Source organism: Myotis davidii, unplaced genomic scaffold (assembly GCF_000327345.1).
Source record: "Myotis davidii unplaced genomic scaffold, ASM32734v1 scaffold534, whole genome shotgun sequence".
NCBI lineage: Eukaryota > Metazoa > Chordata > Mammalia > Chiroptera > Vespertilionidae > Myotis > Myotis davidii.
The window spans coordinates 6,859,545-6,879,470 of record NW_006286678.1 but is presented as its reverse complement, the minus strand read 5'-3'; the positions used below and the strand labels follow the sequence as shown (position 1 = coordinate 6,879,470).

At 38.4% G+C, this 19,926-nt stretch overlaps 1 protein-coding gene across 3 annotated transcripts in view; it reads left to right on the top strand.

The window, feature by feature from the left end:
• NFX1 (nuclear transcription factor, X-box binding 1) overlaps window positions 1–19,926 on the top strand; it is a 58,551-nt gene that overhangs the window by 15,608 nt on the left and 23,017 nt on the right. The window contains exons 7-14 of one of the 3 annotated variants that reach the window (XM_006758586.2): window positions 178–317; window positions 2,051–2,150; window positions 2,236–2,453; window positions 7,413–7,510; window positions 10,680–10,710; window positions 13,093–13,172; window positions 14,262–14,370; window positions 19,066–19,185. In XM_006758586.2, coding sequence (XP_006758649.1) covers window positions 178–317; window positions 2,051–2,150; window positions 2,236–2,453; window positions 7,413–7,510; window positions 10,680–10,710; window positions 13,093–13,172; window positions 14,262–14,370; window positions 19,066–19,185 — 896 coding nt within the window. Of the gene's footprint in view, window positions 1–177; window positions 318–2,050; window positions 2,151–2,235; window positions 2,454–7,412; window positions 7,511–10,679; window positions 10,753–13,089; window positions 13,173–14,261; window positions 14,371–19,065; window positions 19,186–19,926 lie in introns of all 3 variants that reach the window. The other 2 variants (XM_015560577.1, XM_015560576.1) reach the window with 2 other exon arrangements.

The following is a 19,926-nucleotide window of genomic DNA, read 5'->3' as shown; positions in this document are numbered from 1 at the left end:
CAGAGTAATTAAGGAAATAAGGATTGGAGGAGGGAAACAAAGAAAAAGTGGGGGAAACGGGGCCAAGAGAAAGGTTTAGTAGCTTTTGGGAGAGGGCTTGTACTAGTTTAGCTATCGAACAGGAACTTAATGTCCAACATTAGACCAATGCTGTCTTTACATCTACTGTCTTTACAGGCACACAGTTCGCTGTGGTCAGGCTGTCTCAGTCCACTGTTCTAACCCATGTGAGAATGTTTTGAATTGTGGTCAGCACCGCTGTGCTGAGCTGTGCCATGGGGGTCAGTGCCAGCCTTGTCGCATCATACTGAACCAAGGTAAGTGGTGAACACACCATCCAGCAATACGTGTGTACTTTTCTGGAGCCTTATTTATGGTTTTCTTGATGACATGGATTCGTCTCAAACCTGTAGTCACAAAGACTGTTAGCTTTGCGCTTTGGACAGAGAGAACTAGAGATATATATTAATGCTTAGATCGTTTTCATTATTTTCGTTTCATAAAACCAGTATAGGTCATTGTCTTATCGAATTTGGACAATGAAGTTTATTTTATTTTTTTAGGGAGAGAGAGAAACATCGATTTGTTGTTCCACTTATTTGTGCATTCATTGGTTGATGCTTGTATGCACCTTGACTGGGGATTGAACCTGAACCTTGGCATATCCAAACAATGCTCTAACCAACTGAGCTAGTTGGCCAGGGCTGGACAGTAGATTTTATTTTATTTATATATTTTTGTTGATTTCAGAGAGGAAGGGAGAGAGAGAGAGAGAGAGTGAGTGAGTTTATCAATGATGAGAGAGAATCATTGATCGGCTGCCTCCTGTGGATCCCCCACTGGGGATTGAGCCTGCAACCCAGACATGTGTCCTAATCAGGAATCCAATCGTGACCTCCTGGTTTGTAGGTGGACATTCAACCATTGAGCCACTCTGGCTGAACAAAGATACATTTTTTTAATACAGTTTTTATGAGTATTATTTCTGATGTTTTGTTAGAAGCATTCTTTTTTCCCCCACTCTAAATGTATGCATTTAAGATTTGCTATGATTTTATAATGTTATATTTATTCTGATGTTGGTTTTCTGTGTAAGTAGATATCTATACTGAGAAAGAAGGAAAGCGTCATTAGATCTGCATAATTTCTATTTATTTTCTTCTCTTCTGGACTGCATTTGTTATATAGGGTTTGGTATATTTGCATAGACTGATTTTAAAAATATATTTTTATTGATTTTAGAGAAGAAGGGAGAGGGAGAGAGATAGAAACATCAATGATGAGAGAGAATCATTCATCGGCTGCCTCCTGCACATCCCCTACTGGGGATCAAGCCTGCAACCCAGGCATGTGCCCTTGACCAATATCGAACCTGGGACCCTTCAGTCCGCAGGCCAATGCTCTATCCACTGAGCAAAACCAGCTAGGACTTGCATAGACTGATTTTAATGAGATAAACTTTCATTATAAATTGAAAATGTAAAGTGACACTTAGAAAAATTATGTAAGTTGATGAAAATTCTTATCAGACTTTGTTACTTATTAATACATCAGAAACATAACTCTTAAACATAACGCATTCATTACTGACCCCATGAAATAAAGGAATCCATTGTTTCTTTCCTACAGAAAAATCTATAGATGTTAGACTAGTTTCCCTATCTAACAAATAAGAGTCTCAAATTATTGAAAATTTTGGTTTAGTGTGAATACTTGAACATGATTACTTCAAACTCAGCTCACAATTCTTGGTTTTCAATTATGGCCTTATGGACTAGATATTAGTTGCTTAATTTAGAGACTTGCTTCACTTTAATACTGTTTTCAGGATATGCTGCAGAGGCACAAGAGTGTCACATAATTTTTTATTTCCTTCTATAATGAAGCTCTTAGGTGGGACTTAGAGCTGCTGTGTAAGCCACATGCATTTCTGCATCAGGTCTGATCAACACTAATGAATAGTATTTTGTGTTTTCCTATAGATTATTTGGAATATTTTAAGAACCCATACAGGTAACTAATCTCATGTTTTTGAAATTGTGTCCTAAAGTATGCTACTGTGGCAACACCTCGCGAGATGTGTTATGTGGAACGGACATAGGAAAGTCCGATGGATTTGGGGATTTTGGCTGTTTAAAGATATGTGGCAAGTAAGGTTTTTATGTTTTTCTCAGTTAGAATAAAGCTGTATTTTATGCAACAATTGTGTAAAAGTCTGTTGTTGTTTTTTAACAGGGATTTGAAATGTGGGAACCACATGTGTTCTCAGGTGTGCCACCCTCAGCCCTGCCAGCCATGCCCACGGCTCCCCCATCTGGTACGCTATTGCCCTTGTGGGCAAACTCCTCTCAGCCAATTGCTAGAACTTGGAAGTAGTGGTCGGAAAACGTGCATGGATCCTGTCCCTACATGTGGAAAAGTGTGTGGCAAGCCTCTGTCTTGTGGTTCCTCAGGTAACTAGTAGACAGATGAGTGTAAATGTTTGGCAGCAATGACTACTTAAGCAAAATCATTTTAAATCCTAGTTATAATATCAGAGGTTTTTCTAAATATTAGGATCAAATTTATATGAGCACATATCCTTTCCTCCTCAAAATATAGTTAAGAAAATTCACATTTGCCCAAGTGATTTATCTTTCTGATTTGGGTATTTTACTGCTAACTCAGATCACTTGTATTAAGATACTATTCTATGGGGGAGAGGGGGAGAGCAAACTCCAGATATACTTTTACTAATCCAGGGTTCAATGTTTAAAAGCATTTTCATATAATAGGAGTATCTTAACTAAAATTCTAATACACTAAAGTGTTAGCCATTTGGACCACTCAAATGTCATTCTTTATAGTGGAGTTTTCCATTTAGCTGAGGATAATACTTCTGAGCATAATTTTAGATGGACATTTTTCTAAAATTATCTTCTTCCTTTAAACAGAGGTAACTGAAGAAAATTTATTTCCCATTATTGACCCAGAGTCATCATTTTTCTGAACCTCGGTTACTGTATTATGCTGAATACAGTGATGCCCTCAGAGACTGCTGAGGTTTCTCAGGCTATTTCCCCACACCAATGAGCAGTTTGAATTGTTTTATCTTTTGTTAAAACTTCTTCTTGTTTTTCTCATCAATGATTATCCTACCTTAGTGGCTCTTCCTTTCTTCTGACCTGTGGCTTCTGATTACTTGAATACAGAAACCAAGAAAAACTTTTTGGAATTAACTATAAAGTACTAGTCTGAGTTTCTAACTGAGACTTTCTGAGGCAGTCTTTAGGAAATATACGTGTACAGTTTTGCAATGACCTGGCAACTTCTTTCCGGAGGGAGGGAGGGAGGGAGGGAGTGGGGAGGGAAGACACCTCTTTCTTGTACCAGCTGGAACCTATATCTGTTGGTTTCCTTGTCTGCTTATCTTCAGATAAGCCCTATGAGATAGAGATGGAGATCAAATGATTTTTAAATCAAGAAGGATGGTAAAGATCTTCCCTTCTTAGAAAGCACATGAGTCAGTTTTGTAAGAATTTCATATGTAATCACCAGAAATCTTACTCGGAGGCTAAGATATCTTGTTGGCAATGAGAGAAAGACGAAATATTAAATGAGTAAAGCAAAGGGACTTGAGCAAGAAAAGGATAGTAACTATTAGTATGAACTGACCTGGTCAAGGGATCCAAGGATAATTAATCATGACAGACTTTTAAGGAACTAAGTTGAGTTGGATTGGGAAGCTCAAAATCAAGTGTATTCAGATCTGGCATATCTGTATAAAGTTTGTTTAAGTCTTTTAGTATCTCACCGGAAGAAATTTCCAGTCTAGACATTTAGCTTTAGTGCAAGAGACTAGTTGGAGTTCTGCTATCAGGATGGTAGCATGAGCAGCTACTTGGACCCACTCCCCAGCAAAATAAGCATAGCTGGCAAAAACTATTTAAAAAATACCCAACCATTTAAAGTCTCTGGAAACTTTTCTACAGGCATACGTCAATTAAGAAATATTTATTGAAGAAAATCTACTAAAACTCAGAACAGCAAGAATCTATGTCATTTGAGTCACAACCCATTTCCTTCTTCCTTTCCCCCCACCCCCAGCTCAGCACTTAACAAAAGCTTCATTCAGGATGGGTGTGCTCAAGAAGACAGGGCTTCCTCTCCCCTCAGCTCCCAATCAAGGGTTTTTACTGGGTGGAGCAGACTACTGCATTTCTCATGCCCTCTAACTCCAGGTTAAAGAGGCTAAAATTTGGGTAAGCACAGCTGAGAGATTGGGGGCTTCCTTCCTTCATACAGCTTTACCCATGAGTCAGATGTTCTACCCTAATCACAATATGTGAGACTTCTGGGCCCAGTCACCCTCACCCTGGCTCACTTGCAGGGCAGAGGTTTAACACTACGAGAATTAAGCAAAGAAAACCAGATACTGCTATCCCATCTGGCATCCAAAATAGTGGCTTACACGTCCCAGGGGAAGAGGCAGTTTATAAGAAAGCAAGCTCCAAAGTGTTCCCCAAAGGAACTGACTTCAATTTGAAACAGTGTGTGGGGGAAAGTTCAGGGCTAAGGTCCTTTAGAAAACAATAACTCCTCTTAATTAAGAGCAGCAAGCTAAACTGTAGGCCAACTAGTTCACGATAAAAAATTTAAAAAAAATAGGAAGAGATGGCAAAGAGGAGCCTCTCTGGGATCAAGCAAATTTCATAGACTTGCCTCAAAGACCACCCCTGCCCAAATTTCCTTGGATCAGATGCCGAGCAATTTATGCCTCAAGGCGTTGTTGAAAACAATAGAGAAACCAGTCAGCATATAGTGGAGTCTCAAGAGTAAGGGTAGTACCAAATGAGGCAGACAACTTAACTGAGTGATCAGAGAAAGAGAGAGAGAGCTCTGCTAAAACCATTGACATCCCAGGCTCTGCCACCCAAAGGGTGACACCAAGGACATCGTACCAGAGGGGAAATAGACTTCACTAAAGTAGCCTAGACAAGTCACAAAATAGATAAACAACAACAAAAATACTATGGAGAGAGAGAAAGAAAGCAGTATCCAGAGTTGCCACAAAAAATTATGAAGTATGCAAAGAAATGGAAAAAGACACAGGCAACAGAAAGTTTCTGTGTTCTGTGAGAGTGAGCTTTGTCAGATTTAACAAAAATCAAGGTATCATGTTCAAGGAACTAAAGGAAACCATGCTTAAAGAAGTAAAGGAAGGTATAAAGACAGTGTCTCATCAAATAGAGAATATTAATAGAAATGGAAATTATAAAGAAGAACCAAATGGAAAATTTGGAGTTGAGAAGTTCAGTAATTAAGATAAAAAATTAATTAAAGGGGCTCAACAGTATTTTTGACTTGACAGAAGAAAGGATGAATGAATGTGAAGATAGATTGATAGAGATTGTATAATCCAAAGAACAGAGAGAAAATAGAATGAAGAAAAATGAACAGTGCCTCAGAGAAATGTGGGACATTTTTAAGCACACCAACATATCTATAATAATAAAAGTGTAATATGCTGATTAGACTGGACATCATTCTAGATGTGATTCCGGACATCCTTCCGGACGAAGCCACGACTGGAGGGAAGCCTGAGTCCCGGGTACCAGAGGGAATCCGGTGCTGGTAGCCAGGGGAAGAAAGGCTTTACTCCTGTACAAATTTGGTGCATCGGGCCTCTAGTCTATAATAATAAAAGCGTAATATGCTAATTAGACCAGACAGCCGAACGACCCTCCAGACGTCCTTACGGGGGAAGCTGAGGCTGCAAGGGCGAGGCAAGCCACTGTGGCTCGAGGGCGGGCAGAGCCCCTTGCACAAATTTCCTGCATTGGGCCTGTAGTACAGTATATAATGGGAATGCCAAGTTCTTTTCTCAACTTATTTAAAAAGCAGTTGTATAAAATAATATGTATGTAATTGGATTATTTGTAGAAATATATCTGATAATAACAGCACAAAGGAGGTGGGTGGGATCAATGTTGTGTTGGAGTAAGGAAATGATGCCAGATGATAACTCAGATTCACAGGAACAAATGAAGGACACCAGGAATGGTTAATAAGATAAATATAACAAACTATAAATATATACTGTTCTCTTTTCTCAACTTCTTTAATGGACCATAACATATATAAATAGTAACAGTATATTATTGGGTTTGTAACATATAGCTGTCCTATGTTTAACAATAATATGACAAAAGAGAAGAGGGAATATAGTTATATAGGAATAAGCCTTCTCTATCTCACTGGAATTAGGTTAGTTATTTAAATCTGAAGTAGATTCTGGTAAGGCACATATGGTAAGCCCTAAAATAACCATTAAGAAAATAACTCTTGCTGGAGGTATGGCTCAGTGGTTGAGCATTGACCTATGAACCATTAGGTCACAGTTTGATTCCCAAAGGACATGCCCTGGTTGCAGGCTCCATCCCCAGTGTGTGGCATGCAGGAAGTAGCCAATCACTGATTCTCTCTCATCATTGATGTTTCTATCTCTCCCTCTCCCTTCCTCTCTGAAATCAGTAAAAATATATAAAAAAATTTTTTTTTAAAAGAACTGAAGTGAAATGGCAGGCGTAAATCCAAATATTAATAATATAATAACAATGTAAATGGATTAAACAAAAACAAGATCCAACTATATGTTACCTTCGGGAAATAGACATTGGAATCAAAGATACAATTAAACTGAAGAGACTATGAGGGGCCCTTGAGACAGGAATTGTCCTAAACCTTGCTTAACTGCATGAATGGCACGCCATCTATCACCTGATGTTCACAGAGCTCGAGTCTATGAGATTGTAGATCATGGCTTCTTACCATTTTTGATTCTCAGATGATTTCCAGTCAGGAGCACTTTAGTAACATCATCCATGGCTACAATTTTAAGGAGATTTAAGTATAACCTGGAGACTTGGGGCCTAAATAAGGAAAGAGATAGATGTGATCTTTTTTAAAAAAATTTCTTTTTATTGATTTTTAGAAGAGATGAGAGAGACATTGATGAGAGAAAACCATTGATCAGCTGCCTCCCTGCACTGCCCCTGCCTGGGATCAAACCCACAGCTCGGGCATATGCCCTGACCGTTAATCAAACGGAAGACCTCTCAGTACATGGGACAATGCTCAACCAACTGAGCCACACAGGGCAAAACAGATCTGTTCTTTTACTTAGGCAAAGCACCTTGCAATCCAAAGCATATTCCAGTAACTACTGCTGGACTCTGTCCTTGCTAGAAAAGGCGCAGCCTCCTGGATGAAGGGAAAATAGTGGGGAAAGCATTGATGATATCCTTCTTTCCTCAACTCTGATTCTGGAGTTTTAGGGAACAGAGGTAGAAGACCAATGTAGCTAATGAGTGGGGGAATCTGCAATGAGTTGTTGCAATTTTCATTCCTAGCTCTTTTCATTTTTATTAAAGATTTCATTCATACCTGTGAAAAGCTCTGCCATGAAGGAGACTGTGGACCATGCTCTCGCACATCAGTTATTTCCTGCAGATGCTCTTTCAGAACAAAGGTAAATCCTAAAAAATGATAGAGTTTTTGCCACCAGTGCCTTTTAAATTGGTGATTATGGAAGAGGGGGGGCGATCAAAATAACCTCAGTTTTATTCTTGTCATACTATGTATGATTTGTTTAGTCTAGCCAGTGTATACTGACACCTACTATGGTTGTAGGATAGATATCTGGGGTGGAGAGGGGATTGGCAATAAAAGCTCAGAGGCCAGTCATGGGGATAAGGCAAGTATAGCTCAGCAAATCAAGTGTGATAATGCTAGATGCTGGAAGAGAACAACAATAGTACTGATGCAAAGAATTAACTAAGAAGTTAGAGGGAACATAGTCCACAAGATCGCCCTCACTTCTGACACCTACTGCAAGAGTTTAGACAACTGCTGAATTAGTTGTCTAACTACCCTCAAGGTTTGATAATTCACTAGAAGGACTCTCAGAATTCAGTGAAAGCTGTTATAGTCATTGTTACAGTATATTACAGGAAAAGGATACAGATTAAAGTCACCCAACGGAAGAGGCATGTAGGGCAGAGTCAGAGAAAGTACCAAATGTGAAGCTTCCAGTTGTCCTCTCCCCATGGAGTTGGAACACTGTTACTTTTTCAGCATCAGTGTGTACAGTGGAGTATTGTCAAATAGGGAAGCTCCCCAGCTTTTATTGAAGTTCCATTGTATAGCCATGATTGACTGCCAGTGTAGCTGATCTCAGTCTCCAGTCCTTCCAGAGATCTACTAATACTGTGTGGCCCAAAGCCCCCACCCTAAATCACATCATTGGTTCTCCAATGTGGTCATCTCCCACCCTAAGACTATCCAGTGTGGCCATCCTGACCCTAAATCATATTATTAGACTAGAACCCAAGTTACTTGTGACCCAGGCCCCAGACAAACAATGACACTTCTATCTGGCATAATATTGCAAAGGCTTCAATATTACCTCCCAGAAGCCAGTAACGAAAGTCAGACTTCTCAAAGTCACGGTTACTCATTATACAACTGTTTTATAAGTTGACAAGTTTAGTCAGTGTGTCTACTTTCTACCCTGGGCAGTTTGAATTGGACTTTGTGTTATAAAAAGGGTGTCTTATCATTTTGAAATTAGACCTTAGTGCCCATCCCTCTGTCTGTACCAGAAGAGTCAGGAAGCCTTCCTGTGGAAGTCTTTGGGTAATCAACTTGAGGAACAAACTGAATGTTGATCTACACTGCTCTCTGACCTGCTAGTCATTTCAGTGCATGCCGGCTCCGTCCCAGCAGAGCACAGGCTGGGGTGCAGACAGAATCCTGAGCCATTGGTTCTATTTCTTAAATACAGCCCAAGGTCTGGGTGTCAGCTGACTTAAAAACGATTCTGAGGATATAATCCATAATTGGGAGATGCATTAATAGTTAAGCTTCAGAATAAAATACAAAATGTAAAACCACAGTCTACCTGCAAAAGTTATGTGAGCATTGTAGTTTTTTTGTTTGTTTTTCCTGAAAGAAACCACAGAATACAAGGGGCAGAAAGGAGTTCTGAATGTCAGGTAGAAGGCCGCTTTATGCTTTGTAAATACAACTGAGATGTTATAATTTAGTAATCACAAATTTAGTAATGTCCAGAGGTGCTCTCTGTGACAAAGAATCACAAGCAATGTTGGGACGCATGAGCTCAAAATGGTTACTGTCGATTTGCTTCTTTCTTCCTAGTAATCCTTTTTTCACTCACCTTTTTTTGCTTCTCATTCACTCTGTGTCCTCACTCCCTCTTAATAGTGGACCCTATGGCAGTGAGAGTATTCTTAAAAAGCTACGTGTAAATTTTTGCAAATAAAAGCCTTATTGTAAAATTGCTGTACAAATTCACTCTCAATACATGAATTCTGTTCAACCCTTTGACAAAGTAAAAAAAAAAATCTCTTCAAAATGCTGGTAATCATCAACTCATTGTCCAGCCAGATTTTTCATGAATGTAGATTTTTCATGAATTGTCTTTTGTAATGGAATGACCTTTTCCATGGAAGTAAGTTTTCTAGATAAGTTAAACTTTCTTAAAGCTTCAAAGGTTGTTTTAATCACTTTGGTGGGAGTCTTTGAGAAATATATGTAATATATTACTGCCTCTTTACAAAGAATACTGTGCTTAAGTTTTTATTAGTAGTTCATATTTATTATAGAGATTCATGGGAGCTCTGCCTTTTCCTACAGTTGTAGATACCACTCCAGCATGTCATTTTCTCTGTACAGCCTAGGATTAGCATTAACTGGAAGACTCACTCAGGCAATTTCATGAGTCACCTTTGCTTTCTATCTCTAGAGAGCATATAGAGTTTTTTGGTATCATCAAACCTAGCCAACTCATTAATTTATCTAAAACATCTTCTAGCCAAAAGCTTCAATTTCTTTGACCTCTTCACTTCTATTATCAATTTTAGTGGTTGCCCCTTTTTATTTTCAGGGTGATTTTCACTAAGAACTAATGTTCTTATCATTTTACTTATTTCTGAGTACAATGCAACCTGTAAATGGCATCAAAGCCAAATACGAGTGTAGTTGTTGGACAGCCAGCCAGGTTCACTCTACCCCAAATGACTGGCTTGTTCCCCATGCACCAGCCTCATGTTATTCAGGATCATGCTTCAACAAAATTACATGTGATAGATCTTTGGAACCATTCACACAATGCAAACCACAGTAATAAAACTTTGAATGCCAAAGGTGTACGTACTCTAATCCCACTTTGCTGCAGTTCAGCTAGGTTGTCAGTAATGCTCTTAAGTGTGTAGAGTTATTTGCTCCTGCATTAAATGACACCGGATTGTTACATATTTTCAATTTTTTATTGTTTTGTCTATATACCCTTAATAGGCAGTTATTTCTCTTTGCTTTGCCTGCCTTTAGCAGCCCTTCTTTCCATTTAGATTTATAATACCTAATCTGTGCATTTGGAGGACAGACCACAAAGATTGTTACAATTATATTTGCATGAAAAATTAGTAAGCCTGGGGCCTTGTTGTAAGTAAAGCATATTAATATAGGGACTGGGCTAATCTTGCTCCAGCTAGTGAAGTTGGTGAATAAATCACCAGAGAAGTAGAGTACATTTGGGATATACATGTTACATTTAGCATTATACAATAGTTGTTTTGTTCCTTTTATTCTTAAAGTAGTTACTTTTTCTTTTTCCATAGGAGCTTCCATGTACCAGTCTCAAAAGTGAAGGTATGACTGGGAAGGGGCATGAGGAAACTTTCTGGGGTAAAGGTAATGTTCCATAGGATTATGTGTTCGTAAAAATTCAGTGAAGGTACAATTAACATTTGTGCATTTCATTGTATGTAAACTTTACCTCATAAGAAGAGAAAGAAACAAATTGAATTCTTATTAATGAAGTGCTGAAAATTTTAGGGGAAGTGTGCTCATGTCTGCAACTTACCTTAAAATGCATTAAAAAAAGATAAATTGATGGGTGCATAGAAAATAGATATGTGGAAAAATAACTAATGGTATAATCTAGGTAGTGAACATATAAGTGTTTACTGTAAAATTGTTTAATCTTTTATATATGTTTGAAATTTTTCATAATAAAATATTGAAGAGAAGCAAAGGTAACTAATATCTAATGGAACAAGCTTTTTTAAAAATATTTTTTATTGATATTTAGAGAAAGAGTAAGGGGGGAGAGAGAGAGAGAGAGAGTGTCGAGAGAGAGAGAAAGAAAGAGAAACATCGATGCCAGAGCGAAACATCAATCAGCCGCCTCCTGCACACCTACCAGGATTGAGCCCGCAACCCAGGCATGTGCCCTGACCAGGAATCTTACCAGCAACCTTTCAGGGCATGGCACGACACCCAAACAACTGAGCTACACCACCCATGACTAATGAAGCAAACTTTTTTACACACAGACTTTGATGCCTGATCCCCTTAAAGCTCGATAGGATATTGGATACCTGGAACCAGGGCCTCAGCCAGCAGCTATACCATTTTGCATTCTCACCAGCAGTGAGGGTTCCAATTTCTCCCTAACACTTGTTATTTTCTGTTTTTTATTTTTATTAATATTATTATCTCTGTCCTAAGTGGGTGTGAAGTGCTATGTTGTGGTTCTGATGTTCATTTCCCTAATGACTAATGATGTTGAACTTTTTATTTGGCCATTTCTGTATCTTTGGAAAAGAATCTGTTCAAGTCCTTTACCCGTTTCAAATTGTGTTGTTGTTGAGTTGTAAGAGTTCTTCACAGACAGTCATCGGTTTACGTTTTGTGATTATGTCGCCATCTTCCATTTACTTATTAAAAAAGAAAAAGTTCTGTCATTTTGACATATGTACATATCTACTTTATGTTTTCTGTTATTTATTTACCACAACTAAAGGTCAGGAATGTTCTTTCTTTTAAATTTTTTTTACTGTTTCACTTCATTACTGCTGTGTATGTGCTCCATGTGAGTGACATAGGTGCTTATGTGGTGGGTTCCGATCTCTGACGTAACCCGAGGACCTAATGTATATATTTTGGATCCTAGGTCCTTATGAAACATGATTTGCAAATATTTTCTCCCATTGTGTGTGGGTTGTTTTTCCCCCCTTTTTCTTCTTCTTTCTGTTTAGTCATTTAGTATAAGAGGAGGTCACAAATAAATCCTCCCTCTTTAGATCATGGCAACTTTAATCTGCCCCATAAGCATAGCCACTAAAATCTATTAGGAGAAAATATGGTAGTCAAATGGGAAAATCTTTTCACTTTCTTGAAAATGTTCCTTGATGCACAAAAGTTTTTAATATTGATGAAGTCTAATTTATGTTTTTGTTATTATTGGGCTCTTAGTGTCCTACCTTTTTTGAAAGTATGTCTGTAGGAAGAATTTCTTAAAATGGAAATTACCACTTAATTTTTTTTTTTAGAGAGAGTGAAAGGGAGAGGGAGAGACAGAGAGAGAAACATCCATGTGAGAGAGACACATCGATTGGTTGCCTCCCACACGCACCCTGACCAAGTCCAGGGATCAAACTGGCAACCATGGTACGTGCCCTTGACGGGAATCAAAACCAGGACCCTTCAATCTTGACTCAGTCCTTGGCTCTATCCACTGAGTCAAACCGGCTAGGGTACTATTTAAATTTTTAATAGATACATTTGTACTCCAAAAGTTTATACTCTTGTCACTAAATATGTGTGCCTTTTTTCCATACCTTCACACATACCATATATTAGTCGTTCTGTTTTCTATTTTTTGACAATTTGGCAAGTGAAAAATTGTATTTTAATATGCATTTTCACTATTAACATTTTTACCACTTATTTACATAATTATTTTTAATTTTTTAATTGATTCTAGAGAGAGAAAGGGAGAGAGAGAGAAATACCAATTGGTTGCCTCCAACAGGCACCCTGACCAGGGAATAAACTCACAACCTGGGTATGTTCCCTGACTGGGAATTGAACCGACAACCCTTTGAAGCATGGGATGATGCTCCAAACAACTGAGCCACACTGGCCAGTGCTTATTTTCATTATTACATTTGTATTTCTTAAGCCTGCAGTCACTCAGATATATGTTATAGCCTTTGCTTTGTTTTTCTTTTCAATTGTCCACAGCAGATGCTACATTTATGTGCGACAAGCGGTGTAGCAAGAAAAGGTTGTGTGGACGGCATAAATGTAATGAGATATGCTGTGTGGTAAGTGGACCTATCATTAGTCACAGATTGCATTCATTCAGGAGCTGGGCTTCTGGAAGCCTCGGCCATCTGGAATGCAGCCCAGATTTAGAAATCACTGAAAGGGGCTCCCTGAGGAGGAGTCAGCTGCCCAATCAAGCTGACCTCAGTCAGGTTAAAATGTCAGTCAGTGGCAACATGGAGGAAGAAAAAGACGAAAGACAGAGGCCTCAGGCCCCAGAGCTCAAGGCTGCTAGATGAGCAGTTCTCCACAGGAGATTGTGTGCTGTCCCAGCGCACAGACTGGCCTGTACTTAGTAACTCGGGCTTCAGGTTTCATATACTCCTTGGGTCAAGTTAGTAGGTAAAATGTGTGTGGCATTGTTGAAAGGAGCAAGTTTTAGTTATCTGTAATATTCACTTCTGTGGAACTAAATAAAGAAAGCACTTCCTGGCAGTCAGATAACACAGTATCAATAGCAAGGTAATGCACATATACTAGTACATACTTAATACATATATGTAAATGTGTGTACATATAAAAAATACATAATTGTTTTAAATTTTGACATGGTGAAGAGTAATAAATTTGTACAGTATATCAAGACTTATTTATAAGCTTGTGTTTGAAGGCTTAAAGACGTCTTGTTATTGAAAATTTCTAACATACACAAAAGCAGAGAAACTATTAGTCCCATATACCCACATCTCCACTAACTCTGCCTCCCCTGATTATTTTAAAGCTAAACTCAGACATCATTTCATTCATAAATATGGAGAGCTTTTATTATTATTATTATTATTATTATTATTATTATTATTATTATTACTAGAGGTCCAGTGCACAAATTCGTGCATGGATGGGGTCCCTCGGGCTGGCCTGCTTCGGGGGGTCGGTTGGCGCGGCGGCACAGTGGGCAAGACACACCACAGGAGTGCACTGACCACTAGGGGTCAGCTCCTGTGTTGAGCATCTTCCCCCTGGTGGTCAGTGTGTGTCAGTGACGGTCGCTTAGGTTTTTATATAAATCTATATATTATTATTATTTATCTTGTTTATGAAAAACAAAATAGAGATAATTTTGTAAACAAATATAATCCTCTTCCTAGGATAAGGAGCACAAATGTCCTTTGATTTGTGGGAGGAAACTTCGTTGTGGCCTTCATAGATGTGAAGAACCTTGTCATCGTGGGAACTGCCAGACATGCTGGCAAGCCAGTGAGTGTCTCCATTGTATACTTTATTATAAGAATTTTCTGGGAATTTAGGCATAATATATTTTGAGAGAATGATATGCTTAGAGTGGTATGAATTACTGAACTAATAAGTCTTAATATTTCAGATATAATAAGTTTTTTAAAAATGTTATTCTGTGCCCTAGCCAGTTTTTCTCAGTGATTAGAAAGACAGCCTGTAGACCAAAGGGTCCAGAGTTCGATTCTGGTCAAGGGCACATACCTTGGCTGCAGGCTCCTCCCTGGCCCGGGCTGTGATCAGGCGCATGTGCAGGAGGCAACCAATAAAAAAAAAAAAAAATCAATGGAAAAATATCCTCGAGTAAAGATTAACCAAAAAAATAATAAGAATAAAAAAGACTTTAAGAAAAAAAAGTTATTCCTAGTGCTATATTGTCCCTAAATGTATGAAATGTGGGATGTAGGCAGTGATCCTAAGATGGAGTCAGGTTTATTAATGGATACCTCTTTTGCTACTTGCTTCTTAAATATTATAGACCCAGGTTCTGTCCTTAGCAATTTTTCTGTCAATGATTTTCAACCTTTTTCATTTCATGGCACACATAAGCTAATTACTAAAATTCTGCGGCACACCAAGAAATGTATTATATTTTTTGCCGATCTGACAAAAAATATAGGTATAATTTGATTTACATACACACACAAAAGTAGTTACCTACTTTTTTAAATGTCACTCCAAAGTGACATTTAAAAAAATCAGGTGCCTATACTTGTTTATAAGAATTTTTGGTACCAACAATTAACCATCAGATGCAACCTTATGCTATGTGACCAATAAGATGCAACTGTATTATTGACCTGTATATTTATGGTCAGGACAGGACATTCACACTGGACAGCTATTGTTGTGTTGGCTGTTGTCATTTTATTATTTGATTATTTGACAATCTAAGGGAAAAGAGGTCAATGCCCCTGACTAAATAGGTATTGCATGTTTTAAAAATTCTTGCAGCACACTGGTTGAAAATACTGCTCTGTATTATTAGCAATAGTTTGCAAACTTTTTGGCCACAGGACTTATTTGCATTCTTAAAAATTATTGAGAACCCTAAAGAACTCTTTTTATGTGAGTTATAGTTATCTATGTTTATCATATGAAGAGCTAAAATGAAGAGATTTTTAAAATATTAACTTCATTTTTTTAATTGTAGTTACCATTGCATGTTAACATAAATAATAATTTTTTTAAAACTATATTTTCAAAAAAATTAGAGTAAATGCTTGATTTAATAGAAGGTAGCGGATTCTCATACCTGCTTCTATATCAATCTATTGCAATATAGTTGAGGCATATGGAAAAAATCAAACTTCACACAGTTAGTTGAATAAGTAATTGAATATTTTAAAACTTTTACAAATTATTGTGGGTATTCTTTTTTGCTATTACACCAAAACTTCATTTCAGAAAGTGCTTAAGTCAATGTTTTTGTTTTTATTCTCGGTCACATTGAAATTCATTGGTTTTTCTTGTATTTTGAATGGATCTTTTACCCATGCATGATTTCACAATGTCATACATTGATCATTTGGAAAAGAGTTGCTCACTGGGTTATGCATATCTTTGAAGTGTTGACAAATTTTGTGTTATACTGTTAAAAACTCACGACTGTAATTATCATCAGAAAACTCTTAGGAAAAGTATTAGCAAATTGTCAAGCTCATCATAGTGATAATTACATATTTTCAAATATTCTATTTTTTTTTTTTTAAATATATTTTATTGATTTTTTACAGAGAGGAAGGGAGAGGGATAGAGAGTCAGAAACATCGATGAGAGAGAAGGATCGATCAGCTGCCTCCTGCACACCCGCTACTGGGGATGTGCCTGCAACCAAGGTACATGCCCTTGACCAGAATCGAACCTGGGACCCTTCAGTCCCCAGGCGGACGCTCTATCCAGTGAGCCGAACCGGTCAGGGCCAAATATTCTATTTTTATTCAGAAGCTTGAATTTTTTCATTGGCAGCAAAGTCATTTTTCATAAAGTGACAGGCTCACTTTGTTCATTTTTTATAAACTGTCTGCCAAATACCCAAGCCTAAATAACCATAGTTTGTCAGTCATTGTTTCAAGTAAAAATGGTGTTCTTTAAAAAAAAAAGTGTGTGTGTGGGAGGGGGTCAGTTGGGGAAAAAGGAGACATATGTAAAACTTTAGACAAAAAAAAGTTACTTTAGCTCACGACCCAGAGAAGTGCAATTCTTCAAAAAAAACAAAACCCATTTGTTTTGTTTTTTTTGTTTTTTTTTTAAATATATTTTATTGATTTTTCACAGAGAGGAAGGGAGAGGGATAGAGAGTTAGAAACATTGATCAGCTGCCTCTTGCACACCTCCTACTGGGGATGTGCCCGCAACCAAGGTACATGCCCTTGACTGGAATCGAACCTGGGACCTTTCAGTCCACAGGCCGACGCTCTATCCACTGAGCTAAACCGGTTAGGGCTGTTTGTTTGTTTTAAATCCTCACCTAAGGACATGTTTTTATTGATTTTAGAGAGAGGAAGGGAGACACACACACACACATTGATGTGAGAGAGAACCACTTATTGTGACCCTCCTATACTTCCCTCAACCAGGGATTGAACCTACAGCATAGGTATGTGACCCTGACTGGGAATCAGCCAGCAACCTTTTGGTATATGGAACAATGCTCCAATCAACTGAGTACCTGGCCAGGGCACAACCCGAGTTTTTTGTGTGCAGCAAAAGTGCATTATATGCAGATTCTCCATTTTATTCTACAGAATATTAACATATACATATTCAAGATTCAGGGGTGGGTTTTTTTTGTTTTTTTTGCTGCTTCATCAAGAACTTTCTTAAGTGAAACTGACATTTTTATATTTACTATTAAGTACTTGTCAGTGAAAAATACAATGATTACAGTTTGATCCTGCAGCCTTGATTTGCCTAAGGCCCTAGCAGGTTTTTTGTTTTTGCACCAACATAGAAAAAGTAAATAATATCTTAGTATTATTATGAAAATAATTTTGACCTTGTGGACTTATTGAAAGGCTCTCAGGGATCCCTAGGGATCAACAGGGCACTTTTAGAACTGCTGCATTAAAAGATTGGCCTAAGCCCAGCCGGGTATGGCTCACTGGTTGAGCGTTGACCCAGGAACCCACAAGTCACTGGTTCAATTCCCAGTCAGGGCACATGCCTGGGTTGCGGGCTCAGCCCCCGGTAGGGGGGCGTGCAGGAGGCAGCCGATCAATGATTCTCTCTTATCATTGATGTTTCTCTCTCTCCCTTCCTCTCTGAAATCAATAAAATAAAATTAAAAAAAGATAGGCCTAAGTCAGATTTCCCATAATTATGTTTTCTCTAGAATGCTAGGCTCATCTCATTTCAAAAAGGCGTTGAGTCAGTGTTTTGTTACAGATCATACACATGGAGTTCTACAGAAAAACATACATGGCCCCTTTACCCAGCCACATATATCAGCTCATCCTCACAATAATTTTGTTGAATGAATAGGTAAAAGTTTGGTATCCTCATTTGACCAAAAAGCTCAGAGGGACTTGCCCACAGTCCCTGAGCAAATAAATAATAGGTCTAGAACCAGGAGCCTAAGTCTCCTGACTGTATTTACAGGGCTCTTTCTACCACCTCGTCTAGCCTTTGAAGGGTTTGCTGGAGAGTGTTGACTAGAAAAGAGCAGTGGTAGATTCTAGAGGTTCCAGCGTTTCCAAACTCTAGTGTCCCCGTTGAGAACCATGATCCAAGGGCCTGGCCTCTATCAAGACCCCGAGTTGGAGAACTGGCTCCCCTTGGGATCTATGGGTTAAGTGGGCTGCTGCCTAGAACTGTCCCATGTGAGCTCTCATTTTGATTTGGCTTATAACCTGTGCCTAATAAACTCACATGTAGCTCTGTGCTTCATTTCAACTTTATATGTCAAGCACCATCATGTTGATTATACTATGAAACATTTTTTTAATTGCTTCAGTGGCTCTCTGAGGTTTATATCAAATGTATATTTTTGTATGTTTGTTACTGTGCTCTCATAATCTCTATCATTTTCCTAACCAAAAGAGTTAAAGAGCTGTACCTTTAGTGGAAGTCTCATGTTGTTCTCTCAAAAAGAGATGGCCTATAGATCTATTGTTTATAAAATACATATAACACTGTCTTAAGCTCATGGTCTTAGAGTTCATTGTAGATAAAAATGAAACACTTTTTATCTGTCTGCTCCACACTTTTCACAGAATAAAAGCTTAAAAAATAAAAAGTAGCCTAGCCCTAGCCAGTTTGGCTCAGTGGATAGAGCATCGTCCTATGGACTGAAGGGTCCCAGGTTTGAGTCCAGTCAAGGGCACGTACCTAGGTTGCAGACTCCCGGCCCTGGTTGGGGGCATGCAGGAGGCAACCAATCAACCAGTCGTTGTGTCTGTCTTACATCAGTGTTTTTTTCTCTCTCTCTCCCTCTCCCTTCCACTCTCTTTAAAAATCAATGGAAAAAATATCCTTAGGTGAGGATTTAAAAAAAAAAAGTAGCCTATTCTTCTCTAGAAATATAAGCCCCAAATTTTCACAAAAAGAAAAAAAAAGTGTGTGTGTGTGTGTGTGTGTGTGTGTGTGTGTGTGTGTAATATATGTGTACTCATCCCAAACTCATGAAGGGTTATTTTGTTTCACCCGCTACTCCACCAGGTTTTGATGAATTATCCTGCCACTGTGGTGCATCAGTGATCTACCCTCCAGTTCCCTGTGGTACCAGGCCCCCTGTGTGTACCCAAACGTGTGCCAGAGTCCATGATTGTGACCATCCAGGTGGGTCCCATCCCCTTGCCTCCACACCTTCCAGCCTTCTCACACCATGTCATTTAGAATGTTGCATGATGGTCTTCACTGTTCTGAGGTCATGCTATGATGGCACCCCTTACCCCCACGGTTGCTCAGAAGCTGCTTCTTTGAAGATGGGTCTGTGATTGGATGTCAAACACACCTGAAAGGCCAGGAGAAGCCCTCCCTGGTCTGGTCTTCCAGGGACATATTTTTCTTTCCTTGTGGCCTTCACTTTTGGTGCATATTTCAAAGTTGAGCATCTTTTTACAAAATTAAAAGTAACGAGTTTTGTTGTTGTTATAGAAGCAATATATGTTTATTATATAAAAAGAAAGAAAAAAGATAAAGTCAAAACATTGAAATATCATTTAAGTCTTCTTTTAGGAATTAAACTTAGTGTGTATTTTGGGGGATCTTTTTTCATGGGCAAAATACATATTTGTTTTTTCCTCTCTAAAATAAAGGTGGGATTCTACTGAACTTTCTCTCTCTTTTTTTTAAAAACCTCACCAAGGTTATTTTTTCCCATTGATCTTTAGAGAGAAGTAAAAGGAGGGGGAAAAGATAGGAAAGTGTAACATAGCAGCCTGAGACTCTACCCTTCGGCCTGCTGGCGAGGTTGGTTGGTCCTCGGCTGGTGTCTGTCCGTTTCCCACACTGATATCAAACTTTCCCTAAATGGCAGTGGTTTAATGTGCTTCAACTGCTTGCTCAAACAAAAAGGTC